Source organism: Brugia malayi, assembly GCF_000002995.4.
Source record: "Brugia malayi strain FR3 genome assembly, contig: Bm_v4_Chr1_scaffold_001, whole genome shotgun sequence".
NCBI lineage: Eukaryota > Metazoa > Nematoda > Chromadorea > Rhabditida > Onchocercidae > Brugia > Brugia malayi.
Window position 1 is genome coordinate 4126974 of NW_025062475.1, and position 14972 is coordinate 4141945.

The window sequence follows — 14972 nt, forward strand, 5'->3', positions numbered from 1 at the left end:
CAAACAATTTCGAGTGGTTTCTTAATCACAGTGCAGTATGTCTATTCAGACATAGAGATGGTTGTCTCTTTTTGCAATAGCTTCGCCAAAATAATTGAACGCCAAAATAACTGATATTACATCTGAAATCTAAAATGATACGTCCAGAATGACGTATCATTACGCCTATAGTACACGTATTCCGCTACGTACGCTAGCACTACAAAGACTTTAACAAGTAGTAAAAAAACTGTTAAAACTTTTATATTATTGTATGAATGAATTTGTTTAGTATCCATTTTCTGATTCTTAGAAACTTTACAACTTAGTTATAACTGCAACAAAACTAAGAATTCGAAACATTTCACAAATTTATTGTATCAAACTCTTCATGATATGTTGTGAGATAATTTTTGATAAGATTACTAATAGTTAGAATTTATGAAATGAAATTGTTGCAAAAGTTTGAAAGAAAAAACAATCATCAAATTAGACTGGAAAATTTATATCAGAAATAAGCATGTTTGATATTTCAATAATTAATTATTAAACAATAGAAATATTTTACAATTGCTTAGATTAAACTATCAGTTTATTAAATAAAAAGAAGTTTAAAATATATTATGTCACAATAATAAACAAATATGAAATATACATCAAAATATGCAAAAGAAAAATACTAAACCAATTATAGTTTAACAATTCAAATTACATTTACTTTTCATTAATTAAGTTGTAATAAAATTATAATTGACAAAATGAAATTTTTAGAGAAAATTGTATGACAAAGATCAAAGTATAGTAAATAAAGATGAATTTATTCAATAATATGTAAATGAGTGAGCACTTTAGTAACATGTCTAATTAATTGTTCAGCATAACGATCCATTACTGTGTCATCTATGGTGACATGTTCTAGATGTTGACACTGTTTTCTTGATTCCACAGGACATTTTGACTTATAATGTAACTTAATGGCAATATCAGATTCCACATGTATTGTCTTAGCTACATCAGCATGCTGTCGATGTAAAGCAAAATGATTGAATACAGTAGCAACGGTATTTGTACTGAAAAAAAAGCCAATCTATCGTATGGATGACAAAACCAGAAAAATCGTAAAATTTTTTCTTCTAATTTATTAGTTAATAATAAGTAAGTAAGATATGAAATTTAAATTTTAACCTTTGATAATTATAGGTATTCAAAATTTTATGAGTTATTCAAGTGATTAACTATTATTGAATGGCCATAATATGCTAATAAATTGAAAAGAATGAATAAAAGAACAAAATAATTATGTTCAACCTATGTTAAATGTAAGTTAGAATTTAACAATCAAAATAATTTTAGACAAAATAAAACAAATTAAATTTAATTAGTATGTTTGCAATTTTTTTTTTTAAATAATTAACACTTGAAAATTCGAACTTTTTTTTTCGAATATTCGATAGATCTAATCAATGAGAAATGAAATTATTAAATTAATACAATTTCAGGATATACATGCAACTATCAAATTTAAAAAATTAAAAATACTTGATGAAAGCTTTTCCATATTCTCCTGGTTTATTTACCATTTCTGATTTTCGTCTATTTCGTAGCATATACATATAAGATGGAATTAATGGATTCAACCAGCTTGTATTAGAAGGAAATTTGAATACATTTCGAATAGAAATTGAAGTGATTTCAGTTCTTTTTGAGTTTTTATCATAAAATGCTGTAATGATATGATCCAGCATAGTAGTCCAATTATCATATTTCAATGGTATCACAACTTCATCGATATCAAGTATTAGAATAAATTTATGAGTGTTAATATGCCTTAAAGATGATAATTATTTCAGCTAAACAAATAATAATAATAATTATTATTATTATTCATAAAATAAGGATTGATAGAAATGATTTAATTAATTTTTAATCTTTATATTAAAATTTAATTTTGATTGATATAACATATGTACCTGTAGAAACAATCATTATATGGTATTAACTCATGTCGACGCTTTTGCTGTCTATTTCGCCAAATGAAATGACTTCTGATGTATGCTTGATTTGGTGATTCACCGGGAAGATTAATTGGTATCTAAATGACACTTTTTTTTTTTCTTTTTAAAGTAATCACATTTTTATAGAAAATTTGAGAAATAAATTTTAAGCTAAAATTATTCAACAATTCAAATATATTCTAGATGAAAATTTTACAGTTAACTCATTAAAATCTTATCATTATTCAAGCAAATTTTTTTATCTTTACAAATATTTCAATAAAATATAAAATAATACCACAGTAACAGATCCTTGTTTACTATAGTAATTTAAAACTTGCTGCATTTTATGTGGTACATAATAAGTATATATTGTAATCATATCAGCACCAGTAATAAATTGCATTTCAATCCATTCAACTAAACGTTCTGGCTTATCATCAAGATAGTCTAAGCCCTATAAATTGGTAAAATTTAAGTATTATTTAGTTTTAAATGATAAAATGGATGAAAAATTGTTGATTTATTTATTTTTTTCAATAGTTTGAATAAGTGAGAATGATTATTCGAAATAGTATTACCTTTACACATACTGCAATTCCATTCTTTTCATTTCTTAATGGTAACATTCGTATTTGTGCCGAAATCTCCTGACTTTTACATGCATTTTTAGTCAATGAAATTGTCAAATTTGTGCTATATTCGAAATATTTCGGTATCGGACAACTAATCAAATTTGGAATGTAAAAGAAATCACGTGGATCCCAGGCTCGCTGCCAAATTTCACGAACTGTCCCCTCAGTAATAATAGATTGTTTACGAACCATATCATATAGATTACAAAATATTTTATCTGTTAATGGAATTGATCGAAATGACATAGTTAATACCTTAAAAAAAAGAAAAAAATGTTGAACACAGCATATTTATTACAATAATTTTAGGAGAAAAAGCTATGATTAGAATATTTTTATAAATTTAATGAAAAAAAAAAAAAAAAAATGAAAATTTCTTGCTTATCTTTTCTTATTGTTTATTATAATTGTATAAATTTTTTTAGATAAATGAAATTATTCATTTTGTACGACAAAATTGCTCGAATAACATAAATTATGTATTACTTATCCATGCAATATGATTATTTAGATAACGTAAGTTATGTATTATTACCTGTACAACATGATTATTTGGATAAAGTGAATTACGTCGTCTATCATAGGTTGCTGAATATACATAGAGATCATCGTTTTGAAACCAATCATTTGCTATCACAACTTTAGGCATTTTTAAATTGCATCTCCACCAATACTCTCTTACTTTTCTAGTCTAAAAATAAAAACAAAAAACAAAGTAAAAAATTGCATATATAATATAATAGATAAAAAGAATCAATTTTTGTTATTTAATTAAACAATTAGAAATAACAAATAGCTTGAAAAGAGTTTCACATAAGAATCTTTACTCAAAATAATCAATGTAGCATTTCTCTATCTTTTTCTGTCTGGGAGAATGCCAGAAATAGAATATTTAAATTTCAAAAAGAAAAAAAGAAATTACTTCTTCAATTACTGGTCGAATTTCAGCTTTACCAAGTTTAAGATCATGCATATATTGCATTGTTTCCAATATATAATCCATATCATTAGTGTAACTTCCTTCATTATTATTTTCTGTTTGATAATTTTCACTTTTAGAATTATTTAGATAAATGCGCAATTGATCCAAAGTAATTCGTAGAAGTATTAATAAGCATGAAATGCATGCAAGTCGTACTCGAGAATTCCAAATGTTATTATACATTGTTATGGAAAATGCAACGAAATATTATAAAACGAAGAATTGTTGATCTTCGCTCACAATAAGTGTTGTTTTCTTGTGCGATGCATCATCCAATGTATATCACAAATGATGCAATCACTGCAAGATAAACAAAAATAATTAAAGAAGTAATTTAATTAATTTGCCATTATTATTATTATTACTAATATTATCTATTATTATTATTATAAGTATGAAAATACAGGTGGTTGATTTTGCACAAAACTATGTAATGCAACGATAATACTAAGACTTTTAAAAATAACCTGTTTTTTTTTTAATATAACTGTCACGTTATCACGCAGTTATCACTTTATCACATAGTTATCACGTTATATTTCTCACTGCTGATGACTATTCTGTAATTTGATATCAATCATATCGTCAATTACTATTATTCAGAAATAAATGCGTTAAGAGAGATTAGCAGTAAACCTTATTAATATTTCTTATTTCGCATTTTATTGAGATAGATTGTTTCAGAAAGTGAAAAAAATCTAAATATTATTTGTTAAAAATTACATTCCCTTAATGAATTAGAAACAAAACATTTGTAAATTTCGAAGCTATGAACAAAAAATTATTTACATTTAACCCAAAGTTTTAAAATTTTGTTTTAAAATGAAAAGAGTCAGTTATGAAAGTGCTCAATGTGTTATATAGTTTGATTAATAAAATTAAAATTAAGTATGAAAAAATAAAGACAATAACGAAAATTATTTATGCTTTCATAGTATTTATGTTTTCATATATTCACGTAAATTTAGTTATGATATGATTAAGTACTATAAAACGTTAACGATGATTGATTACTTAGCTAGACAGATTAGCTAGGACTGATAATAATACGATTTTCAAAATTCCACAAACTGATTATTTAATGAAATTATCTTTTTGTAAATTTCTCTATCACTATTACCGATAAAACAAAATTTTAAGCAAACAAATTAGCTTCCGTATAATCAGTAAACTATAATGTATTAGTAATTAGTTGATAAAGATTTGTTAATTAGTTGATAACGATTTACTAATTAGTTGATACGTAACAATTTAATTTACTCACATGCGCTATGCTATCACATAGCATATGGAAATAAGCAAACTCTCAAATTTTATTATTAAAATTTTCATTAAGATAAATAAAAATAAGAATGTGGATTTGATAAGATTTATATCTAGAAAGTCATATCAAATTTAATAAATTAAATAATTAAATCCAAGTGAAGATTTTTGATATTAATCTTTCCCACATCTTTCAATTAATTTATCGCTACAAAAACTGTGGAAAAGATTAAAATGCCCTAAATTGCAAAAATAAAATAATTTTCGAGAAGAAGAGTTAACAAATTCTAAAATTCATTCTCTCAAAAACATTCAATTTTGTTATTTCATTTTACGTAGAATTATTCGCAGTAATTAATTATCAATTCATTCATTACTAACATTTTAATGAAATAATATCCTATTAAAACCGCAGAACACTATCATATTTGTATGTCATTTGATTGATTTTTACACATTTTCCTCTCTGATGAAATCTTTTTCAAAATGCAAAAATAGGTTAGAATGAGAGATAATCATAATTATCACTTAATAATTAATTTTGTAATACTAAATTAAAATGTGAGTGGTGCTGAATGAATGATAAGTAAAATGATAAATACATGCATAAATAAACAAAAAAATAAATAAGTAAACATATATAAGCGCAAATGGTTAAGAGTGCGGAAATATCAGAAGGTAAGACAGTTGTCAAAGAAGCCTAGAATTGAGAGATGAAAAAATAATCAGAAAGAGGAGTGATTAGAAAATGAATATGTGATGATCGAATTATTTGAAAGAAGAAAATGTAAACTGAATGGTAAGAGAGGTGAATATAAATTGGTCGTAGACTTTGTACTTTGCTCATAAACTGACCATAGAGTGACCATAGATCACTGACACATAGATTTTTCGGCATTTCCTACCTGTTCTTTTTTTCTTCCAACATATGTAGTTAATGTTCATGTGGATGACATGTGCGACAGTAATAAGCATATAGGGAGATAAGGATATCTGTCGTTTGTCATGCCGGGAGATAAGGATATCTATCATTTATCATAAGGGATGGAAATGACCGGATGATACGCGCTACATTTGAAGAGACATCAATAAAATAAGCTAATATAGTGTTAAGCTTAATGTTCCATGTACACTCTCAATGTTTAATTTCTACTATAAAATTATAGGTAAAATTCCGCTGTTAATTGAAATGAATGACCAATGGTCATTGAAGTAATCATATTTTTTCTTTTTAGCAACTCCGACAAGAGCCATCTGTTTACTCTCAAATTTATGCATGCATGTTCTCTGGTCTTTCCATCATTTGAACTCAATTTTTCACTCTTGAAGAATTCATTTGCTGAATATTACATACTGCTACATTCTAATCTTTGATCTTTGCATATAATTTGTCTCATAGTACATTAATGTCACCCATCATTGATTGATCTGTCTGTCTCTTTTTATTTCTTTTCAGTAAAGATATCTTCTCAATCATTCTTAGTGATATTGTGATAACCTAAAATTATTCATTAATCCAATATTTCGTTCTAAGTTTATTTTAGATATGTGGAAATGTACATAACATGATAGATTTAATAATAGCAAAGATTCAATCGACATAACGTAAAAACATTCACGTAAATTGACGCAAAAAGCTCCATGTAAATTAGTCGAGAATTTGAATTTTCTCAATGCACCATTCATTTTTATTGTGTAATTCGTGGTAATTTCATTTGCATGAAATTTTCTCAGAATTATTCGATACGATTGCAATTCCTTTCATTTAATTGTATAATTAAAAAAATATATCTGATAATTAAAAAAAAAATTATTGTTGATTTATAAAAGATATTGTAGTATCGATTCCTTTTTATCAATTACTGATAATTAAAGTATAATATTAATCATAATCAAGCGATTGACTTCCTTTTAAACCAGCAAATACTTCTACAGCATTCTTATAATCTCTCATTTCATTAGCATGCATTGGATGTCCTTTTAATTGATACTAAAAATAATTGAAACTTAATTTGTAACATTCTTTCTTGTTCTCTTCCTTTCTTTTTTCCTTTTACAATAACCTCATGCATTTGTTTCAAGAAAATTTAAATAATTAATTGCTAGCTTAATCAAATAAGTTTAAATAATTAATTGCTAACTCAATTGATTAAACAACTTTGAGTATTTAGTTGTTGCTAATTGCTGCTAATGCTAATGAGTATTTAATTGCTCAGTTGATTAAATAAGAGAAAATGAGTAAAAAAGTTCTTAAATAATAGTATTTAATCTTTAGCCTTAAGATATTGCCAAAATCCAATTGTAAAACGACGCAGTTGACATTGTATTCGTGTAGCCTTCCATTGTCGCAAAACACTGGTGACATCCTAGAGAGATTTGATTTCACTAGCATTTCACATCTTTTTGATATATAATTTGTATTACTTTCATAATAATTCATAATGACTTCTTGAATTGTTAAATTCTAAATTCTATTTAAAACATTTGCAATGTTTTTGCTGCTCCAATAAATTATTTTGACATTAATTTAAAACTTTTCATTTTATTGTAATCATTTCATTAATTAAAAATAATTTAGCTTGCAGAATTTTAAAAAGCAAAAAATTAGATTTTTACCTATTTTCTTTATAATTATTCAAGTCAATTGACTTGAATAACTTCTAAATTAATGCACTAATATTTTCGTAATTAGCAAAAATAATTAAATACTCAATTACAGGTTGTTTTAATTGCATAATTAAGAAATTTCTAAACTATTTCATAGCAGTTTTCATCTATTAATTCTATCATTGTTTAATCAAATAATTTTGCTGAGGAAAAACTTTCAATTTCACACTTTCTTTTTTTCAATGATAATTTATCAATGGATAATATTGTTTATTAATTTATCAACTTCATAATATTGTTTATTTTCATCGTCCCATTGATCATAACCTGGTGGTAACTTATTTCGACGTTTTCTATGACGTCGAGTACCTGTTGGTCGAGTATTCTATAACTTAATAATTAGTTGGAAATAAAAATTTATTGAATTATGTCCAAACTTTTTTCCTTTCCTTTCCTTTATTTATTTATTTTCTTTTTTTATTTTTACTTTTTGATATCAAATTGACTGTTTTAGTAAGAAAGAAAAAAGAATTATTAAAAATAAGCAAAACACTTTGTAGCAAATTTAACATCTCAAGTATATATAAATTATATATCATAATTAAAGGTTAATTAAATTAATAATATGCATTTATTATTTTATCATATAAAAACGAACTCAGAGTTAGCAAAGTTCACTTGTACTAACCAAATACAATGAATGTTATATGAGAAACTCTTTTGCTATTTTAAAGTATTTTTTGTTCAAAAATTTTTTGCCCCAGAATTTTCCTTTCTTTTCTGCATTTTTATCATTTGCATGTACCTATTTCTTTGTTTTTTTTTTTTTTTTTTATTGATAACTTTTTTTTTCTTTTTTTTGCAGAATGATCTCTGTACTTGTAGAAAAAAAAAGATAAAGAGAAAATTTTAGTAAGTAAAAAATTTTTATTATTTTAAGATAAACATTGTATATATATATATTAAAATGAAGTATGATAAATAATGTTTAAACTTAAATTCTATCATTTTTTTTTAATAGCATAACTCAAAAACATTATTCACTGATTTTGTGTAAAATTTCAAACGAAAACTAAAAAGTTTAAAAATGAAATTTAAAATGAGAAATATTTTTAGTACTTAGATAGAAAACAAATTTGTTTTTTATACCTTTTCTACTGATTTTTTAATACTTTCCATTTAACTATTGAATGAGTGAAAATTTCAATAGCAGTTAACAACCCTACAAAGATGATTAATGTAAATAATGGCATGATTTGACACTTTATATATATGTAGAAAATCGTTTTATTATTTATATAAATTGTACTTTACAGTATTTGCATTAAACTTAGTTGAATTTTTTTAAATTATCAGTTTTAATTTCAAATTGTATTTGGTGTTATAAAAAGTCATAAAGAACGGTTGAATATGGCAGAGGAAGAAGCTATTGGAGTTACAAGACTTAAAAAAGTATTTTTTTTTTCGAAAAAAGATTGTTTTATGGAAGTTAAAGCTGGTTCACTTAATCTTAAGTCTGACTTTTTCATAAATTCAGGAACTATCCGATATTCAAGAAATAAAATTTAAACTGTATGAATTAGAGGATGCCGGAAAAAGCAATCCGAATAAGTGGTTAGTATCGCTGTTGCCGGTAAGAGAAATTTCAAAAATGTCCACTTTTTTGTTTAGCTAAATAAACTTTGACTTATAAGCAAATTTATATGAAAATTTCTTGTGAAATGAGCTATTCGAGATGAAATTATCCCACAGCTTTATATACTTTCCTGTGAGTACTATTCACTGTTCACTAGCACAAATTTTTTTTTTTTTAATAGGATCGATGGCCGTACAATATCGGTGGCTATAAAGTAGAAATTGAATTCACTAAAGAATATCCATTCCAACCACCGAAAATCAAATTCCTCACCAAAGTTTATCATCCTAATATCGATGAAAAAGGAGAGGTATATTTTCAAAAAGTAATAATAAAATGGCTCTTTAATTTCCTAGAAACTCCAGATTGCATGATAAAATAAACTCTCTTATCAGGTATCGCTAGCCATGGCACTTAATGAGAATTGGAAGCCATCCGTCAAGATTGATCAGTGTTAGTTGATATTTCTTCTCAACAATATATTTCCACTTTAACGATAAGAAAACAATCATTCGTTTCCACACGGGAAATTATAGAATTATGTAAAATACATCGATAATTTTTTGAAAAGTTTGTAGTGGATGACGAGAACATTTCTTACTAAAGTACTGACCAACCAACAAAAATAATAAGATCACTCAAATCAATACAGCAAGTAATTGACATGAGACTAATCCTTGTTGCTAAAAATGATGGATGAATAAAGTACTACGAATCAATGAAATTGACCCGTCTCTTATTTGCTAAATAATCTTCAAAATGAATCACCCAACTCGAACCACAGCTTGATCTAATGAACTGATCTCATGGGATATCAGCTTCACTTCTAGCACTTATTTCAGCAAAATACAATCAACACTTTTCAGTGTTAACTGCACTCACGGAGTTACTATGCTCGCCACAGCTTGGTTGTGTACTTCGTCCTGATTTAGCTGAACTCTACGTCAAAGATGTTGATGCGTACAACAGAAATGCATCAGAATTTTGTAAACATTATTCCGAAAAACAAAATCAACATTAAATCAAAATTCTTCTTCATATTATGCAAATTCATAGAACAATTGATTCATTCTGCATTTGACCATGAATAATTGAATTCGGTCCACAATATAAGACTATAGCTCAAATCAAATGACAAAAATTTGTGATATATAACTTCGATGACAAGGGAATATGTTGATCAGTTTTCATCCTCATGAATAGCTTCAAAACAAAATTTAGTCTAGGCAGCGTTCTTCGGAAATTATGCAATGCAACATATCAGCACACAGTGGGTCTCTAGTAGAACGCTGAGTTAGACTCACTTGGAGAAAACGACTGCCATAATCAAAAAGTCAGTATATGTGATTTAATCCCCCAAAAAGGAAACCATTTTCTGCAAAACTACCGTCCCAAACACTTAAAATTATTTTATACAAGCATGACAGATGTTTTTACATGAATATCTGAGATGAAAAAATATATGATCTTCAAGAATTAATTAACAAAGAAAACAATGCGAGTGAATCAGATTTAAAACTGTCTTCTGTGGTACATATCCGGATCATAATAACTGGTTACCACTGTTCGATTTGCAAATTTACGTCCCGTAAGTGCTGCTTGTGCTTTTTGGCACTCCTGCTTGCTGTTAAACTCCACAAAAACCTTAAATATTAGCAATTAATAATAGTAAAATAATAAAACGGAAAACATATATTAGAATGTCACAACCAACAATAATAACTAACACTAGTTCTACTTTTAAGCTGCCCGATCCCCTGCTACTATTACTTCCGAGACAAAAAAAAACCAAGCAAGAATTCGGAATAAATATCACAAGGGAGTAGACTGCCGATAGTAGCTTGCTTAAATTTGTACTGATTTTATAAACCACAAAAAACCAAAAAAAAAGAAAAAGAACTTACTTTTCCAACACCGGTAACATCCACTCCTGGAACTGAACGCGGTATTTCTAGCGATTTCACGATACCATACTTAGCACATTCCTCTCGAATATCTTCTAGGATATCTGGAAAGCAACTGCCTGACATTTTCTACTTATTAACACAGAAATATCGAAATGAAATAAAAGTCAAATACCAACATATAGTTGCATAAGAATTAGATGTCAACTACTTTAAATAAGGAGAAATCAAATATACCTTCATACTCTTCATCATCCTTTAATTCATCTTCGGTAACCATATTCATTAAACAAAGGACCTCAGTTGGTGGCCCGGCACCATGCGACAAATCTATGCCTGCTACCTGGATTTGTGGGAACGTATTTTGTGCTACATTATTTCTGGCATTAGCACAAGAAAGCTGCACAACAAGATTTTTATCTCCAAGCTGCATACCATTTAAACCAGCAATGGCCTGAAAACATCCTAATGTCTTAGTTTACTTTTTTCAAATTTGCCTTTCAGGGAAATTTCTTTCGCCCATTTTCACAACACAGCTGAAGTCTTTTACTGTTATTTCACTCCTAAAGAATGCTAAAGTTGTGTTAAAAAAATAAAAATCTCAAAAAAAAAAATTTGGAAAGAAATGCTAATTTTTGTACAGGAAATACGGAAAATTAAAATAGCATATATCTGCATTACAGCAAGAAACTGCATTGTAGAATTCAAACTGGTAAAAAAAAAACCCGACCTGATCTGTTAAAGAAGGATCCAAATACTCTGCGAAGGCGTATCCCTTCGAAACACCAGTAGATTGTTCAGTCACTAAATTAAACGCTTTCAACTGCCCGAAGGAAGAGAGGAGTTCTTTCACCTGAAAAAATTTACTTGAAACTTTGTTGCTCTAAATCTGTCAAAGAATCCTACCATGTGTACCTAAACTGTCGGTAGCGTGACTTTTTCCTAACCCATAAAATGTCTGATGCAAGTCTGTTACCGCATTGGGGCACAATTTTGGAATTTTTGCGCTCAAGCATGAAATAGTTAAAACAGCTTACTCGACCAGTTGCTAATCATCAATTTCACCATTACTCTAAAAATCTGAAATTCTGAAAAACAAGCAGATGCTTGAAGAACAGCCCCAATTTTTTAGTAATTTGGATTTGATATCAAAAGAGAAGCCCCAGTAACAGCCTAAGAGACTGATTATAAAAAGATTTTATAGGAGGTTTCAGCGTATGCCAACCCGTTATATGCATGTTTTCTCGACCTCGACCCTGAAAACCTAAAAATGGGAAATGCGGGGGTAATGGCTTGTATGATGTGTTGTAACAATTTCTCCATTATCCGACTCAGTTGGATCACGAATAACAGTGCAAACAGAGCGCATCTCGTGACTGACTGCCACTGAAAAAATGTGGCCGAATTAGTCAAGCACTAAAGCTCGTAAAAATTTTTAAAATTTGTCATATGATGAATGCGCCAAGTTGCTGCCACCGATGAGATGAAAGCATGGAAAAGTTTCTGGGAAAGTGTTTGCCTTCTCAGGAAATACGCCGACTCAAGATAAGAAACATAGCAGGTCGAACTTTGATTATAAAATCAGCTCTCATCCCATATCTTACCATCAAAGGAACAACATGACAATTCTTCAACAAACCTGTTCAGCATTGAGATAACTTGGAAGACCTCCAATAAATATTTTATGCGGACTATCTGGTACGATATTGGACACTGAAAATTATTTAAAATTTGATTCAACAGTCAGAATTTTACGTCCTTAAGTTCCATATATCTCTCCTACAAGGAGAGTCATTTGTACGGCTTAAGAGTTTACAAGTTTTAGGCTTACAAATCCCGGAAAAAAACCCCACAATAATCAACTCAATTTTGATTAATTAAACAGAAATCTTCTATTATAACTGAATCTTCCAGAGAAAGCTGGAGCTTCGATCAGTTGACTTCAAGCAAACATTGAAATAACCAAAAACGAACCCATCATATTACCCAAATCATAGCTGGTACTCATTGGTTGATAATCCCGTGGTCTTCGTATTTTGAGTTGTTGTCCCATAAAATTGATCCCATCGAATGCCATGCCAGCTGTTGTTTCATCGATCGACCGGAATTCAATGAAAGCAAAATTCTTATCAAGATTCATCTGGCATGCTAAGACAGGATTTCCTGGTGCTTGCGCTAGACCACAGAGATGCATCTAAAAAGCATTCCACGAAGACTGTATTATATAAGAAATTTTGCTTTATTTTGTAGAAGATTTTTAATACTTTGATGGGTATACTACAGAATGTTCAAATGAGATGAAGATTTCATGAAGCTCAGATTATATAGTTCTAAGTCATCATCAAAAGATAATGGTATCAAGAAAATAGTAAATAAAATGTGGTCAGAATTTTAAAGCAGGCATTTTAAAACTAATTTCAAAATTACCTGTTGATTGAAAAAGTCTAACATCGCATCTTCACTGCAGCCAAACGGTATATTACCAACATAAAGACGTCGTGACTGGCAAGTCACCGAAGGTCCAACAACAGGTACTGCCGACTGAACATTATTTCGTGGTATCTGACCCGCAGCTAAAATATGAAGACAATAAAAAAAAATTCCGCTTATCATTTAACGTGTAGATCAAATGTGTATGTAGCAGATCAGGAAACCACATGATTAACATATAACAGAAGATCAGACCCTGTAGTTCTTTGTATTCCTTTGGTGTCAAATGTTCGTAACCGACTGGTGGCACGTCCCAGAACTTATATTTCTTTTTCGGTTTTTCAGGTGTACGCTCCTTGCGACTGCGACTTCGGCTTCGATCACGATGATGATGCCGACGTTCGCGTCTGTGGAGAAGAATTATATTACAGTAAATTAAATTCCATTTTTGGACAATAATGTCAACCTTTAACTTTCCATGATTTTTGGTAAACAAAACGTAAAATCCTTTAATTCGATCTTCTATATACTCTGATCTACTCACCTTCTTGAATTATTCAATCCTCAGTTGCTACCGCAAACCTTTCTTCAAGAAAGTTTTTTATTCATACTTATACAATCATTCACTAGGCTTTATATTTGGATGTTAGTTTCAAAAACAGATTTAAAACCCTACGATCGGGACTTCCGTCGATCACGATCTTTGCTTCGGCTTTTGGTTCGGCGCCGCCTTTCACGATCTCTACTTTTACTTTTGTCACGGCTTCGATCACTACTACGACGATCCTTTTTCTCCACCTCTTTATCTTTTTCTTTCTCTTTTTCCTTATCTTTTTCATCACTATTTAAAGCCATATCCTAAAACAAGTGTAATAAATACAATAAAGAGCAACTAACTTTTTAAAAAATAACAACAAAGTCTCACTGAAATATTCTCTCACTTAATTCTTTATAAGAATAAAAAATGACAAATGTTACCTTTGGTAGCATAGCAGCAATTTTGGCATCCAGTGGTGGAGCCAGTGGTCCCTCCTTCCGTTGCCGTACTTCCAAATATGCCTTAGCAACATCTTCGAGATTTGTTTCCATTTCTTGAAGCTGCTCAGGCTGTTGTGGATGCTGGTCGACTTCGGTCATTTTTTTCAATTTCTTAAGCAGGAAGGAAAAAATCACGCTATTGTGATCTATTCATTATGCAAGCATCTTCGAGCCACGATTATACATTAAAATAGATCAGCAACAAAATTTTTATACATATCGTTTGGTGATCTTTTTACAAAATAAACTCATCATAAAACTTTGTCTTCCATACAATAAAATATAAGAGAAGTCTTCGTACAGTGGGATAGAATATGCAAAAGCTAATACACCATGCTTTTTAGGACAAAAGTGTGTTACTGTAACTTTCAAACAGTACTCGCCTATACCGATGAAAAAAATCATATGAATAAAGATTAAATTAAATCGTAGCCTTCCTGTATAACTCAGCTATTCTGTCTCCCCAACACTCAATCCTTATGCTAAATTCACGCCATCTTCTGC

The 14972-nt window shown here is 28.9% G+C and overlaps 4 protein-coding genes across 5 annotated transcripts; 1 reads left to right on the forward strand and 3 right to left on the reverse strand.

Annotated features, from left to right (window-relative positions):
* Positions 1 to 796: 796 nt before the first annotated feature.
* Bm6608 (putative portein, conserved) lies at positions 797 to 3773 on the reverse strand (the record flags this gene model as incomplete). Its single annotated transcript, XM_043076496.1, has 7 exons — positions 797 to 1049; positions 1519 to 1806; positions 1950 to 2071; positions 2272 to 2430; positions 2555 to 2863; positions 3144 to 3299; positions 3531 to 3773. 7 exons carry the CDS (start codon positions 3771 to 3773, stop codon positions 797 to 799), a joined length of 1530 nt encoding a protein of 509 aa, XP_042932430.1.
* A 2962-nt stretch (positions 3774 to 6735) lies between these two features.
* Bm14733 (Uncharacterized protein) lies at positions 6736 to 8639 on the reverse strand (the record flags this gene model as incomplete). Its single annotated transcript, XM_001893392.2, has 4 exons — positions 6736 to 6843; positions 7208 to 7219; positions 7747 to 7845; positions 8610 to 8639. The coding sequence occupies 4 exons, from the start codon at positions 8637 to 8639 to the stop codon at positions 6736 to 6738; spliced, it is 249 nt and encodes an 82-aa protein (XP_001893427.2).
* Positions 8640 to 8870: 231 nt separating this feature from the next.
* On the forward strand, positions 8871 to 10117 carry Bm8976 (Ubiquitin-conjugating enzyme family protein; the record flags this gene model as incomplete). Its single annotated transcript, XM_001893391.2, has 5 exons — positions 8871 to 8912; positions 8998 to 9093; positions 9278 to 9406; positions 9492 to 9549; positions 9963 to 10117. 5 exons carry the CDS (start codon positions 8871 to 8873, stop codon positions 10115 to 10117), a joined length of 480 nt encoding a protein of 159 aa, XP_001893426.1.
* A 491-nt stretch (positions 10118 to 10608) lies between these two features.
* On the reverse strand, positions 10609 to 14567 carry Bm7180 (U2 auxiliary factor 65 kDa subunit, putative; the record flags this gene model as incomplete). Of its 2 annotated transcripts, XM_001893390.2 has the most annotated exons (10): positions 10609 to 10740; positions 11001 to 11104; positions 11238 to 11454; positions 11731 to 11853; positions 12640 to 12713; positions 12975 to 13194; positions 13428 to 13573; positions 13686 to 13837; positions 14107 to 14288; positions 14409 to 14567. In XM_001893390.2, the coding sequence occupies 10 exons, from the start codon at positions 14565 to 14567 to the stop codon at positions 10609 to 10611; spliced, it is 1509 nt and encodes a 502-aa protein (XP_001893425.1). The 2 variants fall into 2 exon arrangements, with proteins under 2 accessions (XP_001893425.1, XP_042932431.1); XM_043076497.1 differs by lacking the exons at positions 10609 to 10740; positions 11001 to 11104; positions 11238 to 11454 and adding an exon at positions 12226 to 12386 and having other exon boundaries at positions 11850 to 11853.
* Positions 14568 to 14972: the final 405 nt, after the last annotated feature.